Source organism: Ambystoma mexicanum, chromosome 7p (assembly GCF_040938575.1).
Source record: "Ambystoma mexicanum isolate Mex_15411 chromosome 7p, UKY_AmexF1_1, whole genome shotgun sequence".
NCBI classification, from domain to species: Eukaryota; Metazoa; Chordata; class Amphibia; order Caudata; family Ambystomatidae; genus Ambystoma; species Ambystoma mexicanum.
Window position 1 is genome coordinate 39,147,676 of NC_090939.1, and position 26,885 is coordinate 39,174,560.

The 26,885-nt window shown below is 45.5% G+C and overlaps 1 protein-coding gene across 4 annotated transcripts in view; it reads left to right on the plus strand.

Moving 5' to 3' along the window:
- TIMMDC1 (translocase of inner mitochondrial membrane domain containing 1) overlaps positions 1–14,377 on the plus strand; it is a 200,908-nt gene extending 186,531 nt beyond the window's left edge. For all 4 annotated transcript variants that reach the window (XM_069635718.1, XM_069635720.1, XM_069635717.1 and 1 more), the window contains one exon: positions 13,437–14,377. In XM_069635718.1, the coding sequence (XP_069491819.1) occupies positions 13,437–13,587 (151 nt within the window). In that variant the 3' untranslated portion in view covers positions 13,588–14,377. The remainder of the gene's footprint in view (positions 1–13,436) is intronic.
- Positions 14,378–26,885: the final 12,508 nt, after the last annotated feature.

Here is a 26,885-nt window from a genome sequence, read left to right on the forward strand (position 1 = left end):
GAGGGCCTACACAAAATTGCTGCATAAATGGAAACGGTATGCCGATCTTAATACCAATACTATTTTATTCATCCAGGAGGTATGTTCAAATTCACCAATTACCTAGGATGGCTACCACCTGGTTCAACAGCTGGCAACCTGTAATAACAGAGGCAGAGCATCTGGAAGATTTATAATAGCTATAAAATAACATGTCCCCCCTGTTTGAAACAGTTACAGATACATTTAAAGGTTTATTGGCAGCACAGGCAACCATATTAGATGACATTAAGAAGAGAAATCTACTGATGATCAATATTTATTGGAACCCCTCAGATTCTGACACTGAAGACATGATCCATGAGTGTAGGATTTCTTTGGAATGCTATACTTCTGACTCATTGGATTGAGATATTGGAATTGTGGGTGACTTCAATTCCTCCTGCCTGACATTGCCAAATGAGAAAGAGGCATTTCCCCTAACTGAACATTCCCAGGCAAATGAAACAAGCATACGTGGAGGAAAATGGAACTCCTTTATGAAAGATCGGGGCTTGCTCGTGGTACACGGTACTGTGAGAGGAGATACACTGAGCAAGGACACTTAGCACAGAGCATTGAATTTCTCCACAATAGATTATGTATTTATAACAGAGTCAATGTTTAAAAGTTGTAAAAACAATGACATCAAAAATACTAACTTAAGCGATGCATATGTTTATTGCAGCAATGGATTTGGGATTGACGCTGCCTGAACACACTGACGCTGTAGGATTGCTACTAAAGTTTAAAAAACAATAGAATAATATGGAGGCCGAAAACTGTAATCATTTTCAACTGACAGATTCATCAGCATTACAATAGCATGGCATTAAGGGGGAAAAATTGATGAATTTAAAACTGACAATTATGCTACCTTTATACATAACACAATTGACGGATTATCCATGAATGGGGTTAAAATAACAACACGCGCACATGCATATCATCAACAAGTCCAACTAAAGAAAAGAAAACTGCGTAAGGGGACCAGGCTAATAAAAGGACTGCCCATCAGAAAAATGGAGAAAAGAATTTAAGCTGTGTCAAAGATAAAAAAAAGGGCTAAAATGTCATTATTCAAAATGCACAATGGAGACTCTAGTGCTATTGTAGAAGAGCACCCCTAGAAGATGAACTTTAACTCCACCAGCAAGCCTGTCCCCTTACAGATACTCTAGGAGTATTGAGTGAGGTGTTAGTAGTGCTGACATAAGAGACATTCATGCGTGGAGCGGGCTGGAGTGCGTGGAGCGGGCTGGAGTGCGTGGAACGGATTGTAGCGCATAGAATTGCGTGACTTACATGGAATGGTTTGGAGAGCATGGAACGTTTGAAAGAGCATGTAACCCACCATATCACATCCCCACGCTTACTCTCTTCTTTACACCACCATTCAACTAGAACACAGATACTACAACACCATTCGGTATAACTTTTCTCATACCAACATCCGCCGCTCACTCCCCATCACTCTATGTAAACACTGCTGGTTACACAACCCCCAGCCTAGGCGTTCTCCTCAGGCCTAACGCAGCAAGAACCGGTCTGGATAAACCCTGCCAGAATGAACACATACTCCTGATCCCTCAACCACCACACCTACCGCTAAGAAGCAGCTATTACACGAATGCCACACCAGCTGCACACATACCTGGTGCTCACATGCACCTTTGACTCTCTCTACTGACTTGAACTCCGGTTCTCAAGGGCGTTCAACCTACCAGCGCCATCAGACCATACCAGTGGTACATAAGGCGCTATATACATGCAAAGTAACATAACATAATATAACATAACATATGATAGGGTGCTAAACATTGTCTTTGAAAAATTGCATAACCCCAGTGATGTATTGGGAAATTTTTATTATTATGTTATACTAAAAATGGAAAAAAAAAGATCTTGCAATAAAGTAAAAACACCACCCGTTGATAGTGTTTGTAGAAGGGTTTGTTGTTGAAGTAACGTGCCATCATGACATGCTATTTCTATGCGACGGGGAGCAGGTGCTAGAAGCTGCTCTCAGGAAAAACTCCACACGTTTTTGGTCCCTTATAAAAAATGTCAAACAGAAACCTAGGGAAATCCAATGTAACGCCATTAGTGAGGACTGGTGGGAAAGACACTTGAAGGATTAGGGTGAATACATTGCGACCGATTTTATCGCGTGATTGTACTGTGCATACGAAGCGTTTCTCGCAGACATACGTTCAGCATGTTTTAAATGACTTCTAAAGCACAATAAAAAGAGATTTATTAAAAAAGAATATTCTGTACCTTTTCCAATCCGCAAGGTACGAGTGGATTGACCAGAGGCTGAGCACAACTTCCGGACCCTGTTATTTTGCCGAAATCTCAGGAGCTTTTGGCAAAATAAGAAAAGTTAGAAACGACGCAACCATTGTCGGGACTGCGATAACACACAGAGGCTATATACGAAGTATGTGGGGGGCACCCCCAAAACCCCTGACCATCCCCCCTTTACTTGTACACCCCCTATCCTGCTTGTGTTACCAGGTACGTGCACACTAAACGTTTTGTTTCGCTATGTATAGAGTGTACTGTGCCTGACATAGAAACCGAAAGTATTAGTTGCGCCATGAATACTTTTGTTTTCTATGTCAGTTTTGGTGTGCGACCACAATGTGTAATATAACCGATCATATCGGGTTGCGATGCTTTCACCATGCAGATTTCCACAGTAATCGGTCATTTGGTGAAATGTTTTCGATGACCACCCCATAGAGTGTGTCACAGAGTGACCTGCAGGAAGGACACTGGGAAATGAATATGGACAGTGGCGACATATTGGAGCTGATCAGAAAAGCATCTCATTCCCAAGCACCACGTGCTAATGCCTTAACATAACTTTTAAAGGTGCACCAGAACTGTGGGCATTCATCCTTTATTTACTGTTCAAAGATATATTAAACACGGTTTATAGTGACATTTTCGAATAACATTTGGTCGAAAGTCAATATGTCGAAAAAATAATGTCAAAAAAAAAATTTTGAATGTCTTTTTTTGTTTGAAATGGGGGGGTTCCCCCCAAACCCCACTTATTCTGTTTTAACAATTTTTATACTCGCGAACGCAAAGAAAAAAACATGTAAATAAAAAAAGAAAGCATTCAAAAATTCTTTTTAGACATATTTTTTTCGACATTTTTGTCATTCGACCAAATGTTTTCAACATTATCACTGGATACCATTAAAAACGTGGAGCACTTCCAGTTCATGGAATACTTCAAACATACTCCCCATTTACAAAAAGGGAGACAAAAATAACCCAGTTAGTTAATGCCTGATCGCTCTACTACACAGAGAAAGCAAGACCTTTGCGTCTTTGGTATTGCCAGATATTGAGGTGTGGGCTAGGTCAGTGGGCAGGCTGTCCACGTTCAAACAGGATTTAAAAAAGGAATCCTAGCTGGGAGAAGTGCATGCCAAGGATGAATACTGCCAGGCAGACCTAACCTACCTCGCATTGTGGCAGGAGGAATGGGTGGACCTTAGCTTCCATGGAAAGGCCTTGGCTAGTGATCGATGAGCTCCCCTCTCGGGATATGACTAAGGCAGTTATGATGAAATCTTTATATTCAGTTTGAACTAAAAACCCCAGAGCCTAACCTGGCGGCAGGAGTGGCATTAAAACAAGACCAAGCTAGTTTCTTGAATATTTGGGTTTCTTGACTAATTACTGCACTAAAAAATAAAGGTTGTTTGATGGACAGAGACGAAATGCCACACGTATTCCTAAGGGTTCTTCATCAGTGCAGAACAAAGGAAACATGGACTAACCTCCTTGTTCATCAGAGGACACCCCACTCAAGAGGGGGCAGGCTTTGTGTTCATCCTTGGAGGAAAAGAACCATGCATGCAATTGATAGGATGGCAGCCCAAAAACCTCTTTGCAAGCGGAAGAAAGGCTTATTACATGCAAAAAAAAGGTCTCCGACGGTTCCGTAGAAACAAACTGACATGGAGTTCTTCTTATCTCAAGACGGTACCCCTTTTTATAGCGAAACAAAACACGAATTAACATTTCTACGCATAATGATGAGTACAACATAATCCAACCACCCTCACTGGCTACCACCTATGGAACATGCTAAACCCCCCTATATTCCCTTCACCGATTGGCCACATCTACGCTACCTCCATTCCCCTAGACACGCGGTCCCCTACATCGTCACTGCCGAACCCAATTGTGTTATTGTTAGGTTCTTCTTGATAAGCTCGCAAATTTGGGACCATCACATGATGTGCACCCTCCTGTTTCAGATGCGATCAAAGAACCTTGCCGAGGCCAAACCTGCTTTTACTAAGACAAAAGGCTTCCTCATTAACCCAAACCCCATGGCGCACACAAGCTGCATCCCCGACCTTGTGCTACATTTATTGACATCACCTCTGCTCCCTCTGTCCCGAATCAAGACGTTAGACACAGCTCCATCTCTGCCCCCTACCTCAGGTGCCCATGGATGACGTGACTGTTACAGAATTGCATGCAGTACCCTCTGGGACCACCACATACAATTAGGGCTACAGGTGTAAGCCAAACCAACCTTTGGTATAAAGCTGTAACACACAGTTTTTGGTAACGAGCTGAGCAGCCAGGCTTATCTCAAGAGTGAATGTGAGCAGTACAAGAGGTTACACAGAGGTCTTTCAATCACAGTGGTTCAAGTAGACACTTATATTCAAGGTTTCTTGGTAAAACACTTATTATTAATTTATTACACAATCTTTTAGAAAACATTCTCTAGAAGGAGGCAACTTAATATTATACACAAACACACTTCAGTACTGAACCAATAAGTTTCTGAACAAGTTATGCTCCCCTGAAGTAGGAGCAAAATGGCACTTCAGTTACTTTCAATGGTAGTAAAAGGCACAAGTTAAGTAGCATAGATCATAAATACTTTCTTAGGCAGTGCAAATAGTTTCAGTTCACAAGAGGACTCAATTCAGTTCAATAGGCATAGGCCAAAGTCAATGGAGTAGTGACTTGGAAAGGAAAGAGCAGTTCTTGTAGTAAACAGTAAAGTCTTTGCAAAAGTTCTCAGAAGTAGTTTAGACGAAAAAGAACTGTATGTTGGGTCACAAGCTGATTAGGCCTGCAAGTTGGGAAAGTTTCACGAACTTTCACCGCGAGAGTGGCGTTCTCTCAATCGGGTTGGCACATTACCTTAATATGAAGAACAAAATGCAGCTGAAGACGTTGGTTCCTGGCAGGGCCTGCAGATCTCACTGTTCCTGAGCCTCACTCGTGGGGACAAGCGGGGGACTCCTGCACTGCACAGGATCATTGGAAAACACTGACAAGATGGAGTCACTTCAGTTCCAGTAGCTGTAATTCAAGCACACAAGCTGGTGTCCCCCTCCGTGGTTAATCCCAACCAGCTTTGAGAATGGTATCCAGTTGATTTACGAGTTGATTGGTCTCACCAACTCAAAGGAAGAAGTCGTCCTTGAAGGGGCTTCTCTGTCGAGGTGAACTTGGAAATTCGGACTTGCAGCAGGGCTTCACTGGGCAAACCAACGGCCCAGGAGCTGCAGCAGCCGTCCTCTTCCAGCTCTTCTTCGGTTCTTTCGTTCCAGTGGTCGACTCTGCTTTCAAGTCCAAGAGACTCGCCTTTTAAGCAGTTCTCTCCCTTTTATTCCAGCCTAGCTTCACTCACCCATCAGGGTGGCTGTCCTTGCCGGACAGTCAGCCAGCCAATCACGTCAGAGTGCATTTGGGCCTCCTAGGAAACTAAGCACAGGGAGTTTCGGGCACCACCGTCATTTCCTGCCCACCCAGACACTCAGGCGCCAGATGGGGGTTCAGCACTGACGCCTGCAAAAGGCACACAATCAAAGGGACTAAACCTGGTTTGGCATGCAGAGACAAACTCTAGAAGGACCTTTCCAAAAAGAAACAGCGAAAAAAGAAGACCGGGTCCGGTTTAAACAAAAGGGTTTAAGGCGCCATCTTGAAAAACATGGCTCCCGTGATTTTTAGCTACCAGTGTTCGCGGTCGGGAAAAATCATGGTAGTTCATTGTAAAACCACTGCCACCAGCCTTTTCAATAGGAAAAGGTAGCATTTGACTGCTACATGAGTATTTAGACACAGGGGATACTATGTAATCCCTTCATCACTCCATTGTATGATGATGTGTGCTTGGTCTAGGAATTTGGAAATGCTAGTAAAGTCAATTTCACTTTACATTCTCTGGGAAACAGTAGTTCATCCCAGAGAAGGTATTTAAACCTTTGGGAAGTCTAAAAGATAGCCCCGTGTCACTGCACTGAGGGTGCTGTGTGACACACATGAAAAGATGATGCCTATGGAGTTATCTAAAACTCCAAAATCAAAGAACACAAGTGTAAAACACACATCAAAATACATGAAAGAGTGGGGAAAAAAGGCTCACTCTCTTTCCAGGTAAATAAATCAAGTCCTCAAAATCCAGCAAAGTTGTTGGGGTCTCTAAGGTGAAGGGAATTAACACATTTATGAGAATTCTCCCTAACAGTGACGAGACCACCTCTCTTGAGTCTGAATTTCGAGGATTTGTTTGCTTCAGCTGTGTGTAGAGGAGCAGGTGGGCACTTTCTCCCTAATCTCCGCCCCTGTAGCACCATCCCAGTGGAATGACAGACGAGCCACAATTGGGAATCTGTGCATGAATCCTAGCAATATTCCTTTACAACGTCGAGTATATGAGAGAAGATATGCACTCAATCATTTAGAGTGTACCCACAAGCTGACATAGTGGAGGAACGCTACCAAGAAAGATGCCCTTTGCCGAGCTGTCCAAATGCAGCCATGAACAGAATCGATGTACGTTAAACGACCGCAAAAGAATGTCATAAAGAAGATATAAGAACCTATGCTTAAACGATATGAAAATAGTTAAAGATGACGATGTAATTGGAACACTTAGAGAAACATGCATTCAATGATACAGTAATCATGAAAACAAAGAAGAATGAAGTGACTCATAGGTCAATAACTGTAAATACGCCGTAACGCAAGGTAGAAAGAACACATAGAAGCTTGCTTATAAGAGGTATATATTCAAACGTTTAGGACGACCATAGAACAAGATGGACAACGGCTTATGTCAATCAACCCAGCTAACTCAAAATGCAAGCCCAAGATCCAGAAGTGAAAAGACGATGAAGGGGCTGTTTTTCCCTTGCAAAATAAAGGAGTTCATTGGCCTGACACCAAGGATGCTATTTCGAGAGATGAAGGCAAAGTACGAAGGAAGTTTAACAAGGAGACCATGTGCGCAGGACATATTTCTCAAGATTAGGAGGAACAAGAACATTTATAGATGCCAAGTATTGAAAAGCGTATGAAGTTTCTATGGGATAGAGTGAGCAAGTCTTTAAAGGCCAAGAGAAGCAACTGCACCCAGTGTAATTGAATCAAATAGTGTTAAATACACTGTCGAAATGGACACATTTGTGGTTTCTCAACACGTGACAAAGAACTCACAAAACAAGGGCTATTTATTAGGCTTAAAACTAAGATAATTTATTTTTATTTTATTTTATTTTTTACATTTGTAAAGCGCACGGACATCGAGGCGCTGTTGCAAGAAAGTGTCTTAGTTACAAGGACAAAGACTTTGCTCAGGGTTACAGCGAGCGTAAAGCTTAACAGTGAGGCGAAGCTAGTACATGGTGTGTTACTTAAATCATATATTAGCAGTGCAGGTTACAAAGCATGGAGAGAAGTAGCATACAGCCCTGGAAAAGCAGTGATGGCAGTCGGGCACCGTTTACACACAGAAGTTTTGATAGCTTTCCGGAAGGCTATGTGTGAGTCAATGCTTCTGCGGTGCAGTGGTAGGGAGTTCCAGTGGGTCGCGGCCATGACAGGGAAGCTAGAGCCTCCTGCACGAGTCTCAGGGTCTTTGGAATGGTGATTCGATTGGTGTATGCGGTTCTGGTTGGCCTGTCTGTGATAGGTTTGGCAATTCTCTGTGATGGGTACAGTGGGGCAGTGTTATGGATACATTTATGCGTGAGGGCGAGAGTTTTGAAAATGATGCGTTCCTTGATGGGGAGCCAGTGAACTAGTTTCCTGGTTGCTGAGATGTGGTCCCTTTTGGATATGCCAGTGGCGGCCCTGATGGCATTGTTTTGGATAGTCTGGAGTTTTCTGATGTTTTTAGCGGAGGTGCCTGCTAGGAGGGCATTGCAATAATCAAGCCAAGGCCCGATTATTGCTCTTGCTTTGGTGAGGCAGTTCTGCTCTGACATAAAAGGTCTAGCTGCATTGAGCAATGTAGAGTGGTAGGCCGCAGCGGACGCTATGGCATTTACCTGTCTGCTCATTGAGAGTTTGGAGTCAAGGTGGGCCCCTCAGTTGACCCCCTGGGAGAAGGGGATTTGAGTGTTATCGATTGTGAAAGAGCAGTACTGTTCATCACGTTTTGTTTAGGGTTGCAGGTGATCCAATAAGTAGTAGTTCGTTTTTTTAAGGCACAACCAGTTTTCTGCCATCCAGGTTTGAATTGTGGAGGAAATGGAGTTTAGGGTTTCCATGTCGGCCTCATAGTCACTGGTAAGGGGGATGAGGACCTGCATGTCATCAGCATATTTCGTATATGTGATGCCTAACGCATCCATAATGGTGTGCCTACCTTGAATGTTTCGGGACAGTGCAGACTGGCAAGGTCAATCTTCAAAAAGAGGACACTGGCATGAGGCCACCCGATGAGAGAGGGTAGACTAATTGGGAAAAGAAGGGAAGGGCTGACAGATCTCAAAGCACCTGGGTTGCATTTCTATGTACGTGCTGCTAGCGAGCCGAATGTCCAAGGTTGAATTTGGGTTGACAACCAATCAGAAAAACCTGCCATGCACTTTTACATACAATGTTGCAAGTATTTTTCTGTTGCCATATTCTTTGCTGTAATCATTATTATATGTATTTAGAAGTAGCTCAGGGCATGTCCTACAGACAAAGGACCGCCAATGAGAGAGGAATACTCATGTATTCTATATGTAGACAAGTTCCCCTAATCCAATCCCACCCCTCAATAGGTTTTTGTGATATGCCCCGTAGGATGACGTCATAGATGATGCATCTAGCATTATATAAACTACGTATAATAAAGAAGACAGTGTGATGCTTCATGAATCCATTTGATGAATGATGATTAACCCTGCTTTCCTTCATTGAGATAAAAGCAGTATTTAACCATCTTCTTTGAGTCGTACCTGTTATTTGGTCCGAGACATTTTATTGGTAATTCCATCTAGCATTAAGATGCTTCAAGGTGCTTGAGCACATGTGTGTCTAGGTGTAATTCAAATGGGGTTTCTGCCCCGGGGTGAGGGCCGTAGCGTTCTAAATCTTTACCTGGCTCATTGGCATCGCAAATCCTTGTGCTCTATTCTCATGAATTTTTCCTTCAATCACACCAAACTCGCTGTTACCATACTACCTTGCTGACTCCATCTTCCGCTTATTTCCATCCTTCCCACACTTCACGCTATCCTGTGTCGCTACAATACATCGACTAAACACTGGGCCCATAATGCTGCCCTATCTATAACCTCTGCAACCATAAGATGAATACATCTATTGCTCTTTCTGTACACCATTCACGGGAGGATACTTTCGGTTTGACCCACGTAGTAAGCTGCTCCAGACAAACAACTGTTCGAGTTGCTTTGAAGATTCTTTGTAAACTTTGACACTGGATAAGAAAATAGGCAGAACCGCCTGAGTGTCCCAACGCATAGTAGATTTTATTGCTCGCAGAACTATGTTCCCCCAGTGAGGTCCCATTAATTGTCGGGTCGGGTGAATAAACGAACAGGCGATCTATGCACCCCCGGTGATAAGAAGCTCTACACTATCACAGCTATTTGTAGCCGTTTTTCTCACGTCCATTCAGGATACTATTCAAATTGACCGGGGTATATGAAAGAGATTTCCATTTTGAATAAAAGAAATTGTCTGTCCTGAAGAAGGCCGAAAAACCACAGGTGTTAAGACACTAGAGATAGTGTCTCAATCTGACACAAGACAAGACTTATTAATTCCTAAAGTCTAATATCTAGAATACGGCTGCACCAATACCAGCCAGTTCTCATTGTATTTTCTAACCCTTATCATGTTTTTAAGATTAGACTCAGCTGATTATGCACTTACTGATTGATATCTATATATCGTTCTTTTCTCTTTTTAATTTTCTAAATGTGCCTTTGACAATAAATTGATGTAGACACATTTATGATTATTGATTTGTAATGTTTTGTATTTTGTGAAAGTGTATAAGTAAGACGGTTATTTACGCTGGTTTAGCAATAGGAGATTTGCATTATAAACAAATGTGACTAACAGATATATCACTTTACCCAACCTGCCTGGACGATGAGAGGGGTAGTCATTAGTCTTTCTTAGTATAAGTGCTTTGTGCCTTGTTCTCCCGTGCCGAGACTACGACCCCCCATTAACAAAAACTAAGGGAGATTACCTGATTTAATTATTTCTTTCTGTGTTGCTACATGTGGGTTTCTAAATGTATAAAACAAACTAAAACAATGTAAATGTTGTCTGCGGCACACCCTCTCCGTTGGTTGCTCTCAAATAGGTTTTCCTCAACCTGAACCTTTTTGCCTGGTTAAAAGAAATGGCTTTGTTCAAGGGGTCTACAGGTCCCATAATCCCATGACTACGGGGACGAGGAAGAGGTCTGAAGAGGCATACTGCAGCAGCAGCAACCAGGCAATTAAGCCTAACGCCCCACACCTGAGAGATCCTGGGAGGCATAAAATGCCCCCTCAGGTGCAGGCAATTGGATGAAGCTGAAACTGTAACTGGAATGTCAGCAGTAGTAGCAGAAGGAAGAAGGCATAGGCTGGCAAACCAAGCAAAAGTGGGGGAACAAGAGGTACGCCGGAACATGGAGACAGATGATTTCACCTGTTTGTTCTGAAAGTCTGAAAGGGTCCTGTTCCCCTCAAACTTTGAAGTGTAGAGGCTAGGCAGCAAAAAGCATGCAGGAGAGGTGTTTTTTCCCCATGTGAGCATTATTGCTGTGGGTGCAGTGCAGTGAATGTGCTGGAGACCGAGGCAAGGAGCAGTTGTCAAGCCGGGCCGAGATACCTTCACAGAGGAAGCATTGCCGGCAACAGTATCCAGTTCCCTATTCACTTGCGTATGGTTTAAAGCAAGTAGAAGTTTTTAGTTGAAGCTATGATATCTGAACAATGGAAATGCAGCTCTCGCGTATAATAAGAAAAGGCCTTTTACTCGCGTGAAAAGCAAACGCTGCTTAAATCCATTGTTCAATCCTTAAAAGACTGTTACTGTCTGAAGAAGTGGTTGTGGGTGCCTAATTGTGATTTCTAAAGAAAGAATTAACTCTATTCTTTACCTTAACGCAGCATACCTTTCATATATAAGATTCATATATAAGAAGTTAAAGTCTATACATTATTGAAGAAGATAACAAGCATTGCTGAAGCCAAGAGCCTCCCCATTTTAAAAGTGAAACCAGCCTTTATCAGAGATAAGAAGCAATCTAACTGTTACTGTGAAGTTAATAATAGTTCAACTGGCCTAAAATACATATGCGCAAGCATTACCTGAAGCTAAGAGAGTGGTACCAAGACATCTGGGTAATTACTTCGGCTAAGAAAGTTGAGGAAGGGAAACTAGCTGCTTGTAAAGACTATTTTGAAGTTGACACAACCTGTAGGGCCAGAGACTGTGGAAGACAGAGAGAAGTGAGCCTTAAAGGCAACCCCAGGTTATTGTGACATACATACAAGAGGCAAAGAGGCTGCCCCTTTTGAAGAGAGATATTCAGAGGACGAGTGCCTTGCCTACTTGAAGGCGTTGAAGTACTTTAAAGTGTATCTTTTCGAAGCCCGTCTAGATGTACCATACATACAAGTACCAATGGTTACTAGGACCAGTGTGTTGACGAGTGACGGATATTGGTGGAATCTAGGAAGGGTGGCAAAAGTGAGGTTGTGATAGGAGGGGGAAATCTTGTTTTCTGCTTATATTAGAAAACTCATGTGTAGGTTTCTACTGGGGGTTCTAGAATGAAAGCGGAGAAGGAGAAGGTCAAGAGAGGAGGACTGTGGTGGCCGTTGCTGTAACTGTATATGTTCTGTTTAATCAAAATAAATACATAAGACCTGAAGATATTTGCAGCAGTGAACATAACATTTTACTATATAACGTGGCTACATTACTATCCCAGGCTCTCTCACTCTACTCTCAAAAGCTCCTCACCCTATCGGTCCACCGCTCCCATCTGCACCTCCACTTGCTCCCTTTCCTTCACACTGTTGGTGTGCTCCCACTGGAGCTGCTTAACACCGTAAATGAAACCGAACACCACTGTTCAGGATTTGAACGTGGCTTTAAATCAATACCTCCTTGACCTGGATTCAGCTCCCCAGCTATCATTCAGCATCATTAAACCATCCTCGACCACAACATTATCCTCTTGCTGATCCTATAGAAGGTGTCTTGCCTGCATGAAGGGACAATAGCAACCAGGCAGCTGCTATCGGGTGCAGTCATCCAGAATCGAAAGCCGTTTATGGGGCCCTCCTTTGTATCAACCATTGGCTTCTTTTGTTTGGGCGGTGGGTGTGAGCACAAGTTTGATTTATTTTGGTCCCAAATCATGTTATCCAGTAGCCAGATTCTCAGTTGCTGACAAGTTGCATGCTTTGCCAAGACACAGATGATCATGCATTGTATCTCTTGTTTGCAGCCAGATTTGCATAGTTACACGATAATAAGTTGAAAGGTTATCTTGTTTTTGGTTGTTAAGAAAGGTAACCTCATAAGGTGATTTCTTTTGGCTTGGTTCCAAACATGTTGCCGTCGTCTATACCTCCTTATGGCTGCCATCGTCTCTCTGGCAATAAGGCTCCATCCCCGTAAATAGGCGCTCTGCGACCTTTCTGTCCTCCCCATTCTATGTGCCAGTGTTCTTCCTCCATCAGCTGTCACCTGCTATTACCACTTGGTGCTCCCCACCCATATAATGAATCCTCTTATGGGATTACTGCCTTTGTAAATGTTTCTGGTAGAAGTACTCTTCTATTTCTGATGAACCTTAATGCAATGTGTCTTTTTTGGAATTTCTTTTATCATGACACCACCATTTTAAAAATATAAATATTTTTGGAGTTGTGTTCTGGTATTATCCAGCAGGAGATCTACGCATATGTATCCATTACCCACAATGGAGAGCCAGGGTCGTATGTAGGTAACCGGCTCCTTCTATACCCGTCTCTCATAGTTCATTCCAGATTTACAGACATCGGACACATGTAGTTTGCCTTTCTGTCATCTTTACTCTGCGTGGCCGTTACATTCAGTCTTTTTATGCTCCTGCATCTCTCTCTAAACCTTTTGTCTTTTCACAGGGCTGCAAGACTAGATGTCACTCAAGGAGCCCTTGAAGAAGTAAGCATTGCTGGGCCTTCGTTCTCTTCTGAGATGGATGCCCAAAAGATAGAGGAACTTTTGAGCCTTCCCAGAAACCCTGGTGTGCTTCAACCACATGAAGATGAATAGCTACCACTGTGATGGACCCAGGGACTTGAGAGGAATGCTGACTCTGCAGCAGACATACTGCAACCTAAAGTCTCTCTGCAAGCCTTCATCACTGCAAAGTGCTTCAACCACATGAAGATGAATACCTACCACTGTGATGGACCCAGGGACCTCAGAGGAATGCTGACTCTGCAGCAGACATACTGCAACCTAAAGTCTCTCTGCAAGCCTTCATCACTGCAAAGTGCTTCAACCACATGAAGATGAATAGCTACCACTGTGATGGACCCAGGGACCTCAGAGGAATGCTGACTCTGCAGAAGACATACTGCAACCGAAAGTCTATTTGCAAGCCTCCCATCCTATTGCGCATGGCTGTCTCACTTGCAAGGTGATATCCACTGAACCTTGTTGTATGACTGGCTCGAAAGCGGCAGTCACTTCACTGACCTGATGTGGGCAATGTCTCTTCCAAATTGAGACAGAACATAGAGCACGGAACGGTCAACTACTTCCGCCCCCATCAATCGGAAGGAGGACCCTGGCTGCGCTGGGTTCTCATTTCTGAGGCAGAAGAAGGACTTGCCACAGTTCTGTGGAAGGGTCTGAATAGCTGGCTCCAGACACAAGCAAGCCATACCTTTGTCCTCCTACGAGCACACGGCTGTGCCCTTCTATTGCTGCTGGAGCAGTCGCTTCATTGATTACCACTCAACTGCAGCGGTTATAGGGTATTGAATGAGAATATTGTTCAGCAGTTCTTTACCTTTGTTACTTCAAATGACTGTCCTCATAAATACATTTAAAATACCTTTCTTATGCATTTTTGTAAAAATGTGAGTGATTGCATTTGTGCCGGAGTGAAAATGCTTCGGTAACAGTCTGTTTGATTATTTAGTCAAATGAGTTATTTGTATCAATATAGACAGGAATAACGGATCTTCATCCACAGAAACCTCGGGGGGCTGCAGAAGGCGTAATCGGGGACCTGCAGAAGGCGTGATCGGGTCCCTGCAGAAGGCGTGATCGGGTCATCGCAAGAAGGTGTGATCGAGCCCCCGCAGAAGGCGTGATCGGGCCCGCGCAGAAGGCGTAATCGGGTCCCTGCAGAAGGCGTGATCGTGCACCCGCAGAAGGCGTGATCGGGCCCACGCAGAAGGCGTGATCGGGCCCACGCAGAAGGCGTGATCGGGCCCACGCAGAAGGCGTAATCGGGCCCCTGCAGAAGGCGTGATTGGGCCCCTGCAGAAGGCGTGATTGGGCCCCTGCAGAAGGCGTGATTGGGCCCCTGCAGAAGGCGTGATCGGGCCCACGCAGAAGGCGTAATCGGGTCCCTGCAGAAGGCGTGATCGGGTCATCGCAGGAAGGTGTGATCGGGTCATCGCAGGAAGGTGTGATCGGGCCCCCGCAGAAGGCGTGATCGGGGACCTGCAGAAGGCGTGATCGGGGACCTGCAGAAGGCGTGATCGGGGACCTGCAGAAGGCGTGATCGGGGACCTGCAGAAGGCGTGATCGGGTCATCGCAGGAAGGCGTGATCGAGTCATCGCAGGAAGGTGTGATCGGGCCCCCGCAGAAGGCGTGATCGGGGACCTGCAGAAGGCGTGATCGGGGACCTGCAGAAGGCGTGATCGGGGACCTGCAGAAGGCGTGATCGGGTCATCGCAGGAAGGTGTGATCGGGCCCCCCTCAGAAGGTGTGATCGGGCCCCTGCAGAAGGCGTGATCGGGCCCCTGCAGAAGGCATGATTGGGCCCCTGCAGAAGGCGTGATTTGGCCCCTGCAGAAGGCGTGATCAGGGACCTGCAGAAGGCGTGATCAGGGACCTGCAGAAGGCGTGATCAGGGACCTGCAGAAGGCGTGATCGGGGACCTGCAGAAGGCATGATCGGCAACACTCTAAATGGAGTTGCTCTCACGTGTTGCTTGCAGCCCTAGTGCCCATTCACTTTGAGCTTCAGAGACAAAATGAATACTTTCAATGACTTTTATCAAGCTGTTAGTGCAGCCTTGGCGATAGAGCCCACCATGAATGGCCCCAACAGACAGAACCCCATCTTGGCCAAAGTATGCACATGAAATACATATCCATGCACCATCCTCCCAAATGGAAGCTCATTGCCGGAACTATGTGGGCACAGTCTCCTACTGAGGCTCACATCCACCAAACAACCCGATCAGGTGTGAAATCAAGACCAGCCGCCACACTCCAAATATAACACACGAGTCTGGCACTAAGACTTATGTTCTCACAAGCACTTCAAGAGTGAAACTAAGACGCCATTCTGTCTGAAATGCAAATACACGACAAATATGAGAATCTTATGACCAACCTGCTTCTAATTATTTTTTAGGGATGAAATGTGTACACCCTATGCATTCAACATACAAGCAGAAGCCAAATTGGATTGGTTTGGGTGTTGCTGTCTGGATGACATTCAGAGTCGTGGAGGACCATGCAGTAACCAGGCTGCACTGCAGAACCCGCCACCCAAGCGATGGCGGCGCGTCCGCAAGCTATAAAATATACATGGAACCCTTTAGGGTTAATCTGAAATGCAAGAAGAATAAAACAAGGAACACAGGCATTGCCTTATGCTTTGGGTGACAAGCATATAGCATGTATGGTATGCGTTGGTGTGTTTTCCTAAGTATGGTTTGCTTGCAGGAGCACTCCTGGCACAACACAAATGTGATTAAGCATCAGAGTTTTGATACTTGCTGTTGTTTTTTGCTTGTTATTTGTAAGGGCTTTGTTGAGACGAACACATTCATGTACCACAAACACAATCAAAACATATCTTTGGGATAATGTGCATATCACTCCCCCCTGCCGGGGTTTGAGAAGACCCAGGGTCCCTGAAACAACTGGTGCTTTCTGGGGTCCCCAACAGAAGGGGAGCAAACAATTGCATTAGGCCGAGTGACTCGCTAATCGATAGCATGTTACTGCAACCTATTTTTTTTTTTTTTATTATTTTTTTTATTGAACTTTACACAGTTAAAACTGAGTTTTGTCAACGAAAACAGTAGCAGATCCGACCAGGACGAAACTCTTCAGGGATCAGCAGAAGGAGAGAAGAGAGAAGAAAAAGGAAGAGAGACGACTTCCTTTTTGTCATTCCGCCATTGTTGAGGCCAATGAGGGGGTAGTTTCCACGAACACATTGGCGTTAGTCTGCATGATTTTTGTAAAGACTAAATCGATCAGTTTAGACAGTGCCTGAGACCATTTGGTGCTCTCCCCGGAAATTAGTCTATTCCATATGTCGTCTTTCTGCAACCTATTTAGGTTCATTGGGTTGCATCGTCACAATGTTTGAGCACAGCTGTTGCAATGGCAGATGATTGCATTTTCAATAGGGGACTTCTACTGTTTGTATAATGTGGCTAGGTTTTTTGCTTATTCTGAGTGTACACGAAGTGCCACTGCCGGCAGACCAGTCTACAGTGGAAGGATGGATTTTCAGGTGGCGTGTCTGATTGGATCAATTATACATTTGTGTGTACGTGGATGGTCGGTTTGTGATGACCAAGGTAAGTGATCTCAGTTGGCATTTCAATGTTCATTTTATTTTGATTGTAAAAGGGATTAGGGATGACTACTAATGGTGATGGAATTAGGAACTGCACACAAAGGGTTCTGGTTTCCCGCTAGACCCTTCACTTTCTTTAGGACCAGGTTGTCTGCCCTTGCTTCTCTTCCCTGAGTTATTGTCCTCCTTTTTGGGTTGTGGGAGGGGGTGGTCAGGCACCCACTCTGTCTCTGGCATTTTAGTTCTTTCTTTCTTGCCTGTTGTGGATATTGCCAGGGTTACATGTTAGTCCTCCTGGATTTGACTACCAGGAGGACTATTTGATGGTCATTTGATTTGACTATCGGGTGCCATCACCAGGTACCCTTGGGTTGCCCACTGGAGGTTCAGGCATCAGACATTGCAACAATGGATGGACCCCAAGGTATGCCACAATTTCCCCTCCACCCTGAGGTTTGCTTTTTCAATGTATGCAAGTAGCACTTTCCTTAGTTCCTTCTCTGAGGCTAAGTTCCAGCCTTGAACTGCCCGCTTATCTACCAACTTGGGAGGTCGGATCAAGCACAGTCCTTAAAAGTATCGATTGCCTATATGGTCTTGGGTTCTCTTCCAACTCTCTGTCCACCTCTTCTGCTAGATCTCTCCCCACTCGTTCATTTCCTGTCTTCTCTCTCCTCTTCTTCCTCTGCCTCCTTTCCTTTCTTTACCTTTGTCTTTTATTTATTTTCTTCAAACTTCCCTCCTTACTTCCTGGATAAGGATCCTACTTCTGTCCCGTCTTCTTCATCTATTGTGGTGAACCAGAAGGAGGAGATGGACTCATAAATTATTTTTTAAGTGTGTAATGAAAATAAAAATGCCTCGCTGGCTCTATTGCTATGCAGGATTTCCCTACTCTCTCTAGAACGGGTTGGCTCCTGGAACCTTTTGCATCCCACCGTCTGGTGTTTGTTCCACTTTGTTTCCCAACCCCCAGAGGTACCGATATGTAGCTTGCAGAGCCTTATGGCTACAGGCGCACGAGCTGGGCCCTTCAGACCCAAGGTTCTCCATCACATCTTATGAACCACAGTGGCTATCTTGGGATGTCAAGGTGTCCATAACAGAGAAGGCTAGGGATGGTGTGAAGGCCCTGGAGAGTCCCTCCCTGTATTCCACCACCAAAGCAGGCAACAGTCCACATCTCCCAGGGCCTCCCAACCCCTATTCCCTTCCCTCTTAAATGTGACCGTGCAACATACCTGTTCTCGAAAGCTCTCACCTAAGTGTGATAATCTCATTGAAGGCTCATCAAGCTTCGTACAGAAGAGTAGAACAGGGGTTTGTTTTTTATATCTTAAGGGTACTCCCAGATGTCTTGTTCACCTCTTTCTCATCAGGGTGCCACTTCCTCTGATATTTCGATTCTTATCTTTTTGTCTTATCCAACCAGTGATTAAAGGTCAGGCAATCAGGCCATATAACTCTCTCTCTCTCTGGCAACTCTAGTATTACGGCTGCCTTGACCTATACAGTCTCACCCTTGACATCAAAGTACACTTAGCCCTTTGGATAGATTTCCTGTCCTGCATGAAAGCAGGTGACTGGTACACCTTGATTAGTTTGAAGCTGTTCCTGGAGGATAAGCTCTACTTGTATGACAGTTTGTTGACTCCCGGATTCTAGCAAAGCAATGATGTCATGGCCATTCACAGCTACTGAAACATATCATTTATTTTTGGCCCATTGAACCCAGCACCATGTATTCAGGGGGAAAAGACCCAACATGCCATAGTCAGAGGAGACAGATGTAAAATGGAAAGATATCAATCTGGCCGACCAATCACACACATAGGAACAGGACCAGTCCTAAAACTTCTCTAGGTTCAGTGGCTTTTACGCCCAAGTCTTCGCCAGTGGTGACAACCTGACATGCAAAACTAAGGGGTCAGCCGGGAACCCTAGTCATCCTATGCTCTCAGTCAAACTATGTGAGACCAGAGCACATACATATGAAAGGGGCAGCATAGAGGTATAAAAGCCACCACTAACCCAGTGGAAAGGCCAGATGTTGAAGAAAATAGATGCTTATCCACCAACACAGTTCTGCATGGATACCTATGTTAGTTTTAAGTAAGCAAAGAAGGGGCCAGAACTGGAAAGAGAGACATACCACTACAACGTGTAACTATCCTTTTACTTCGTCTATTTGTTGTATTTCAGAGAATAGTGATGCCTGCACTGCAGAACAAGAATAGTTCCCTGTCTTATCCTGATAACAATATGAGTAAAGCAAGTGGATTACAAAATAGCAATAATTGTACCTATTAACTTATCTCTCCACTTCTATCTCATCCGTGTAAAGGAATTCTCCCCACTAACCTTGTTATTACACCAGAGCTTATGTGGTTCCTTGGCGTACAAGACAGCCCCGCGATCATGGTCGACAGCCAGTTACTATCTTGTAGGCATAGCGTAAGGTACTTTAATCCAATGGGGCATCAGCATGTACAGCTTCAAAGATTTTTAGGTTTCAGAAATCATACCAGCCATTCGTACAGGATGTTTCAAATGGACATATAGTTTAATTTCCATATAGTCAATAAAGATATTGGGATCTTGAGATACGGGAGGATAACTCGTATCCATTGCTGGGGATTTTCTGTCCTCTTGGGGGAGGGAGGGCCACCCCCTGTGGGGATCTTGCTTGCCCTGTCTCCTGGGGCAGTAAAGCTTAGCGTGCTCACCACCATAATCCTAAAGGTGATGGCCTCCCCTTGGGGAAAAGGGACACATTCCCTAGATTTGTCACAGCGGACTGACATCCTCCTTAGTGAAGTCATAAAATCTTCCACTTGTATTGAAGTCAATGCACTGAAAACATATGGAAGTTACTGATAAAGGGCAAGGCAAAAAATGTTTAGGATTCTTTGGAGACTGCTGTTTTCATGGCCACTGGGCAAGGACCACTAGTTCCATTATATAAAGGGTCCAGGTGGACCCAGTCCTGGCGCCTTTGGAACCAGGCTCATTAGAAAGTGTGCTCTGCACACTTTATTTCTGGTGCACGTGTTATTTCCTCTTCTGCAGCGCCCCCACGTGCATCCAGGTCGGGCGTGGCCATAGGAAAACATTGGGCTGCACGTGCAGCATCCTCTGGTAGTGGCAAGGTGGGGCCACAAGGGGGAGCCAAGGGGGCATGGCTGGGCCAGGCTATTTAAGCCTTCTCCGCCTGCATGCAGGTGCTTCGCGTTAGTCTGCTTATAACAGCGTAACGCCCCCCACCGCCTGAAGCGTTCTTACCTGATTTCAGCAATACCATTGCTTGAAGCGCAGCTTACCTGACTCCAGCAACATCTCGAGTGCGCATCTTACCTGATTCCAGCAATACCATCGCCTGAGCACATCTTACCTGATTCCGCTAAGGTGGCGTGCAGCACCTTTCTGGCGCTTGACCTTAGAACTAAACTTACCTTCTACTTGAGACATCGTAAACTCCTCTGGCCCCTATTTGCACTCGCTTCCAATACCGCGACGCTGCTGGGCCCTTCACCACCTATTGGGGAGAAGGAAAGACATTACCAGGGTTATGGACAAAAATCATGGAAAAAAGACATTGCATGGACAATAATCATTGTTGGGAAACACTTACCTTAGAAGTGCATCAGCCACAGCCGGTCTGGGCTACCACGCACATGGACCAGTGAAGGAGCTGGGTCCATTAAAGGCGCCCTTGCAGATGAGAAGCAGGACGGAGAGCTCATCCTCATAAATAAATAGGTGAGACTATATGGGTAAACGCATGCTCACCTCATTCTGCGAAGAAGGGTTTGAGGGAAATCACAGTCCGACCACAGCATTCTCACGGCCTCTCGTATTCTCTCAGGGGCAGTGCCAGCAACCAGCGCAACCCACACTACAGGAGCAGGGGAAGAAGCCTGATCCAAGGGAGCCAAGTCCAGGGAGGGCTCCAACCGTGCCCCAACGTCCTTGCAGAGACCAGATGAGCGTAACAGCTGTCCATTCCTGTGTTCACCATCCAGTGTTCCTATTAAAGATTTACAGGACTAACCACACCAGAGATTTGAGACCCACGTCTGATTTCCATGATAGGTGTTTGTACACACAATTGTTTTGTGCAAAGAAGCTATACCTTGTACAATCAAAGTTTGCAAGGTAACCTATGAGCATGTACTGGGCTCTCATAAGTGTCGAAGGTAATGATTAGGAAGGATGTGTTTGAGATCATTGAGACTCAGGGGTGGGCTTCTCCTATTTTGTAGCCAAGAAAGTAAATGGCAAGCTCAGGTTGTGTGTGCACTTCCACATAGTGACTCAGGGGTGGGCTTCTCCTATTTTGCAGCCAAGAAAGTAAATGGCAAGCTCAGGTTGTGTGTGCACTTCCACATAGTGACTCAGGGGTGGGCTTCTCCTATTTTGTAGCCAAGAAACTAAATGGCAAGCTCGGGTTGTGTGTGCACTTCCACATAGTGAATGTCTTTAGAGTTGCAGATTGCAATCCCCAACCTGCGGGACATTTTGCCTGTTGTGGGGGAGGATAGCATTTTATTACAACTAACATAAGTGCCTACCATCAGAAAGGCATCAATGAACCGTGCAATGTTCATGTCACCAGGTTGCCTCTTCAGGTTCAAACGTCTTCCCTGTGCCCTTTGCCAGCATGGCCTTAATTTTTCAACAGCTTATGTTCAATCTATTGAAGGGAATACAAGGAGTGCTATCCTTCCAAAACTATACTCTTTTATTGCAAGCCCCAAGAGGAACTTGACATGGCATTGGACCAGGTACTTATGGTATTGTGTGGTCATGAGGTTGAAAATTTAGGGCGCATCATTTCCTGTGAAGACACCAGGCCTCATAGCATTGGACTAGGTACCTATGGTGTTGTGTGGTCATGAGGTTGAATATTTAGGGCGCATCATTTCCTGTGAATACACCGGGCCTCATGGCATTGGACCAGGTTCTTATGGTATTGTGTGGTCATGAGGTTGAATATTTAGGGCGCATGATTTCCTGTGACTACGCCGGGCCTCATGGCATTGGACCAGGTACTTATGGCGTTGTGCGGTCACGAGGTTGAATATTTAGGGCACATCATTTCCTGTGAAGACACCAGGCCTAAAGCTGACCTTCTAGAAACTCTAGATAAAGCTTGAGCCCTGTTGATTATCAGTTAAGTTTAATTCTCTGGCGGGTGGAGGGATTGGCAGAATTATATGCAAGGTTTGTAAAGTGTTTTGCCCACAAGACTGAGTCCCTGGGGCAGCTCCTTAAGAAAGTGTAATAAAGTGGGTTCCATGCTTGCTAAAGTTACTTCTCAAGTTTTTTGCCAGTTCTTATAGTTACATGTTACAGGACACTAAGACATTAGTATGGACAAACACTGGCTCCCATCACCCAGGCAGGGAGGGGCCAACTGACCCTAAGTAGAACACTCACCAAAGCATTCTCTCACTCATACATCTACCACATGACACTCACATGACATCACCAGGCACATCACAAGCCACAGCAGACTCAGACAAGCACTTTACAACACATCTCCCTCCATTAATGGAGCACACACACAAGGGCACACACACCACTAGCACTCTACAGACAAGCACGTCATAACACATCTCCCTCCTAAACACATACATCAACAGCATGGACTCAAAATGAAGACCTGCACCCATCACAAAACAAGTCTAAACCAACGTGCTAGTTACACAAGGGACTCCAACAGCTATGCAAAATCCGAAACTGCCCCTATGCATATCCAGATAACTTTCGATAAAACACAAATCTCCTTCCGTCTGTCCCTGCCACGAACAAACTCAAGACTCACACTCTAGACACCTACCAGCCCAGATCCAAGGCAAAATCCAACCTGCAAACCAGAACCACCATACAATAACTTTTAACATTACGCCTGCCCCTGCCAGAGGCGAGCCTCCAGGCTGCCACCCTGAAGCACACCCTGCCATCCTGATGCACTGCTTGACACCCAGGATGACAATCGAATCACCACAACTGGAAAGAAACAACTGGGGAAAACACCAACACCCGGTAATATCACACAATCTGCATGCATCCCAGACACATACACACAAATTACACCAATAGACTCAGCAAATAGAGCACATCCAACCACGCCAAGATATATAAATCTTCCAACCACATGAAGATGCTGGCCAGCCATCTCCAAGCCCACCGACACAACGTTAGGTTGACCACACCGCCCATCTCAATGGCAGCTCCAACGAGTCATACTATCAAACCTTGACCCTCACACAATGGTCAGGATTGACAACACAATCACAATAATAAAAGAAATCACCAGACTCATCAACTTGGACAGCGTCCCTAACCAGTACCCACAATGTAATCTAAAAAACAGACTTCCTGCCCCTAAAAGATGAGTACGCTATTACAGTCTACAATGCACTACACTCCTAACTTCACTTTGCCAGAGATAATATCTTCCCTGCTCTCCGTAGTGCATAACTAAAACCAATCAAATCAACAATTGCCTGAGGCGCTACCTCCCAGCATTTCTATCACCAAAACACCACCCATAAAATTAGTGGAGTATACTAATCTATCAACATCTCAAGTGAAAGAGACGCTACCCCCAACAGTCAAACTAAGCAGAGGCGCTACCTCCCTAACCTTGGTGGTGCACATCACACCCAACGAGACCAACCGATTTAAACACTGCACTCAGAGGCGCTACCTCACAGCACTTATCACTAAAACGGAGCGCTACCTCCCTAACCACAGTAGTGGCTTTCATGTGCTCCAACCAAACAATAGTTAATATACTTCAAACTGAACTGGAGCATCTACTCCCGTCATAGCCATACACCAAACTCTACATGTATCACTTGTACACGTGACATCATGACACTTTAACACATCTTCCATACCTGTCACACTTATCGACCCTCACATCTAGAAGTCATTCCCCATACTTCTTGAGCTACATAAACATTAAGTGATATTTCTTCTTGTTTTGGGATTCGAAACAATATCTTTTACACTAGCACGTCCAATTGCCAGTCCATAGGGTATTTGTAAACTCAAATCCTAAAAGTGCATGTTTTTTTTTTTTTTTAAAGAACCTACAAATCCTCAAACTGTTAATCTAGGCCACTCACGCAAGTATGCTGCAGTTCTATACCCCTGCTAAAACACCTCACGCATTTCACTTTTGAACTTACAGCCATAAGAGCATTAACTATAAGACATTATCGCATTCCGTCCATTTACCTGCAAATCCTCAAAATTTGTTAACGTTCTAACATAACATCATGCCTTAACGTTTGCCACGCAGTCATCCTACCGATCTGTCACACCGGCAGTACACAAAAGTATTTAAATTATGCTACAGGCCACTCATACTAGAATCACCCTTCTTCCGCGTTATGCACACTCATATCTTCACCATGCCAGCTTACTCTCTTCATACTCTGCACTGTGCCCAAACAGCTATGATTTAAAATACATTCACAACAACAGTCATATCATTTCCCACAAGAGAAAATCATGCCTAATATTCCTTGCGATTGCCGCCGACGTTCACAGGCTGCACAGCTCCACTATCACAGCCAGTGCTAGCTACACTTTTGCTTTCTTCTTCCCAGAAATAGTACGTAGTGCATTGCTCCGTTGGTACTACATTGTCACCTTAATTGTTGGCCGCTTCTGAAAGCCTCATTAACTGAGGCGGAGCGGCTTCACCATCCAAAGTAGTGGTCTCATTTCAATCGCTTCCGGACCCCACCACGTGGCCCCATCACGTTGCGTCCAGAAAGTTATTTATTTCTTTCTTTTGCATATTTTTTTTAAAGCGCTCACACAGCCCGTGGGCATCGAGGCGCTGTTACAGGAATTGTTCCGGTTTTTTTGTAGTCCTTTACTTGAACACTGCAAGTATGCTACTCCCATAAACTCTGTGACCTGAAACTGCAGTTGCCCTTTCTGATTCTGGAACAACGAATGCAAAATCCCATTGCTTCGCCAGCACCCTTGAATCAAGCATGGCGTAATCAGTCAAAGCTGCTCAGCGGGACACAGCTGAGCTCGGTAACCAACGGGAAACGCGGACAGTTGCTTGGTACACTTTAAGAAACTGGGGCTGGTTACGAGTCCAAAAGGGAAACGTTTCAAGAGCAACATCTTCACGTTCATCTGGGCACGTTCACTCCATTACCTTTCAGTTCCTGGTACTGCTTACTGACAGTGACGGCGCGTCGGCCCGTCTCCTTTAAAATCCACACTATTTTCAAAAGCCATACATCGCCGCTATTCCTCTGTAGAGACACCTCCTCCTGCTCTTGTGCCCATCTGAATAAACAATTCCCTTACACTTGATGGCCCCTTCCTGTCCCTTGAGCCCCAGGACCTAGCACTCCCAAGTCTTATGGGCTGCTAATCCTTAGCGGGGGAATCTCATGGCCGCGCCTCCCCGTCCTCCCTGTCCCTGGCCGGCATGCCCCTGCCAGGCCACTCCCCTCCCCCTACCCCACCTGTACACCTGTACCCCCACAGTGATGCGTTTACTGGAATAACAACATAACCAGGGGCGTTGCTAGGGGGGGGCTAAGGGGCTATAGCCCCTGATCTTTTGGTTGTAGCCCCGGATAGAATCTCAGGAGCTACAGCAAAAAGACTAGCTAGCCCCCAGTCCCAACAGTTCCAACATCAGCATAGCCCCAGGTCTTTTCCAGACCTAGCAACTCCCCTGAACATAACACAATTTTAAAGTTGGAAGTCTTAATGCCACAGCAGCTTTATTTGCATAAAGTCAAGGAGTTATCTTACAGGCGATCCATGAATTCACCACACCACGGGTTTTTCTATGCCGTGTGAGGCTTCCTAAGTATGCTGCCCCTCCTCCCCCCACCGTCTGCATCTGGTCAACGCTTCCGGTTAAGTCCGGCCCTTGCTGCCAGCTTCTCTCTACCCGTGGCCATTTGATATGTTACCTTGTATCGCACTTCTAGACATTTCCCCCCCTTTGCGCTAAGGTACCTGATTCTAACCCCCCCGACACTCTTCCCGGTGTCCTATGTCCTGGTTCTAGCTAAAACAGGCAGCCACTCTGGTGCCACGCTATTACGTAGGTTCCTATACCGACACCATTTACCGGTGCCCCACAACATCACTTACCCCAAATCACATATTCTATACAGACACCACCTTCCGGTGCTGACTAACACATTTCTACCTACCTATACAGTCATCGCTTTGCGATGTCCAGCTATCCTAACGCACATTTCTACTCTACTCTGTGCTCCCATCCCAACTGTGCCGCTTCTACCCTAGCCCTACCTCCAAGCTTCGGGCCCCAGGTGTCCCCATTCCGGCTTACTGTCCCCCGGGCAGGGCATTGCCTTAGTACCCGTGCTCCCAGTGCCCTCCCCCTAGGCCCTCCTCCAAGGTCTTACCCAGCGCCCTCACCCCCGTCAGGTTCCGTAATCCCTAGCCCTAACCCTCCCTCTCCCCGGGTTGCTCCTCCCCTCTCGTGGTGCCATGTTCTTTTGCATTGGGCCCCCCCAACTCTCTCCCTTACAGTTCCCTGAGCTCTGTTCACCCCGAAGACTCCCACCCCCGTTCTCTCGTTTTCCCCCAAGTACCCCGTCTATTTGCCCGCCAGCCTTGCGCTTGCTCCCCCTCTTCACCTCCTTGAACTTTGTGCCCCCCCGGTTCCCTCTTGCCACCCCTCGAGCCCTATTTTGACCCCCCACATCCCCTTTGTATCCTTCCTTCCGTTATCCCTTCCCCCCACCTGTTTCTTTGGCAA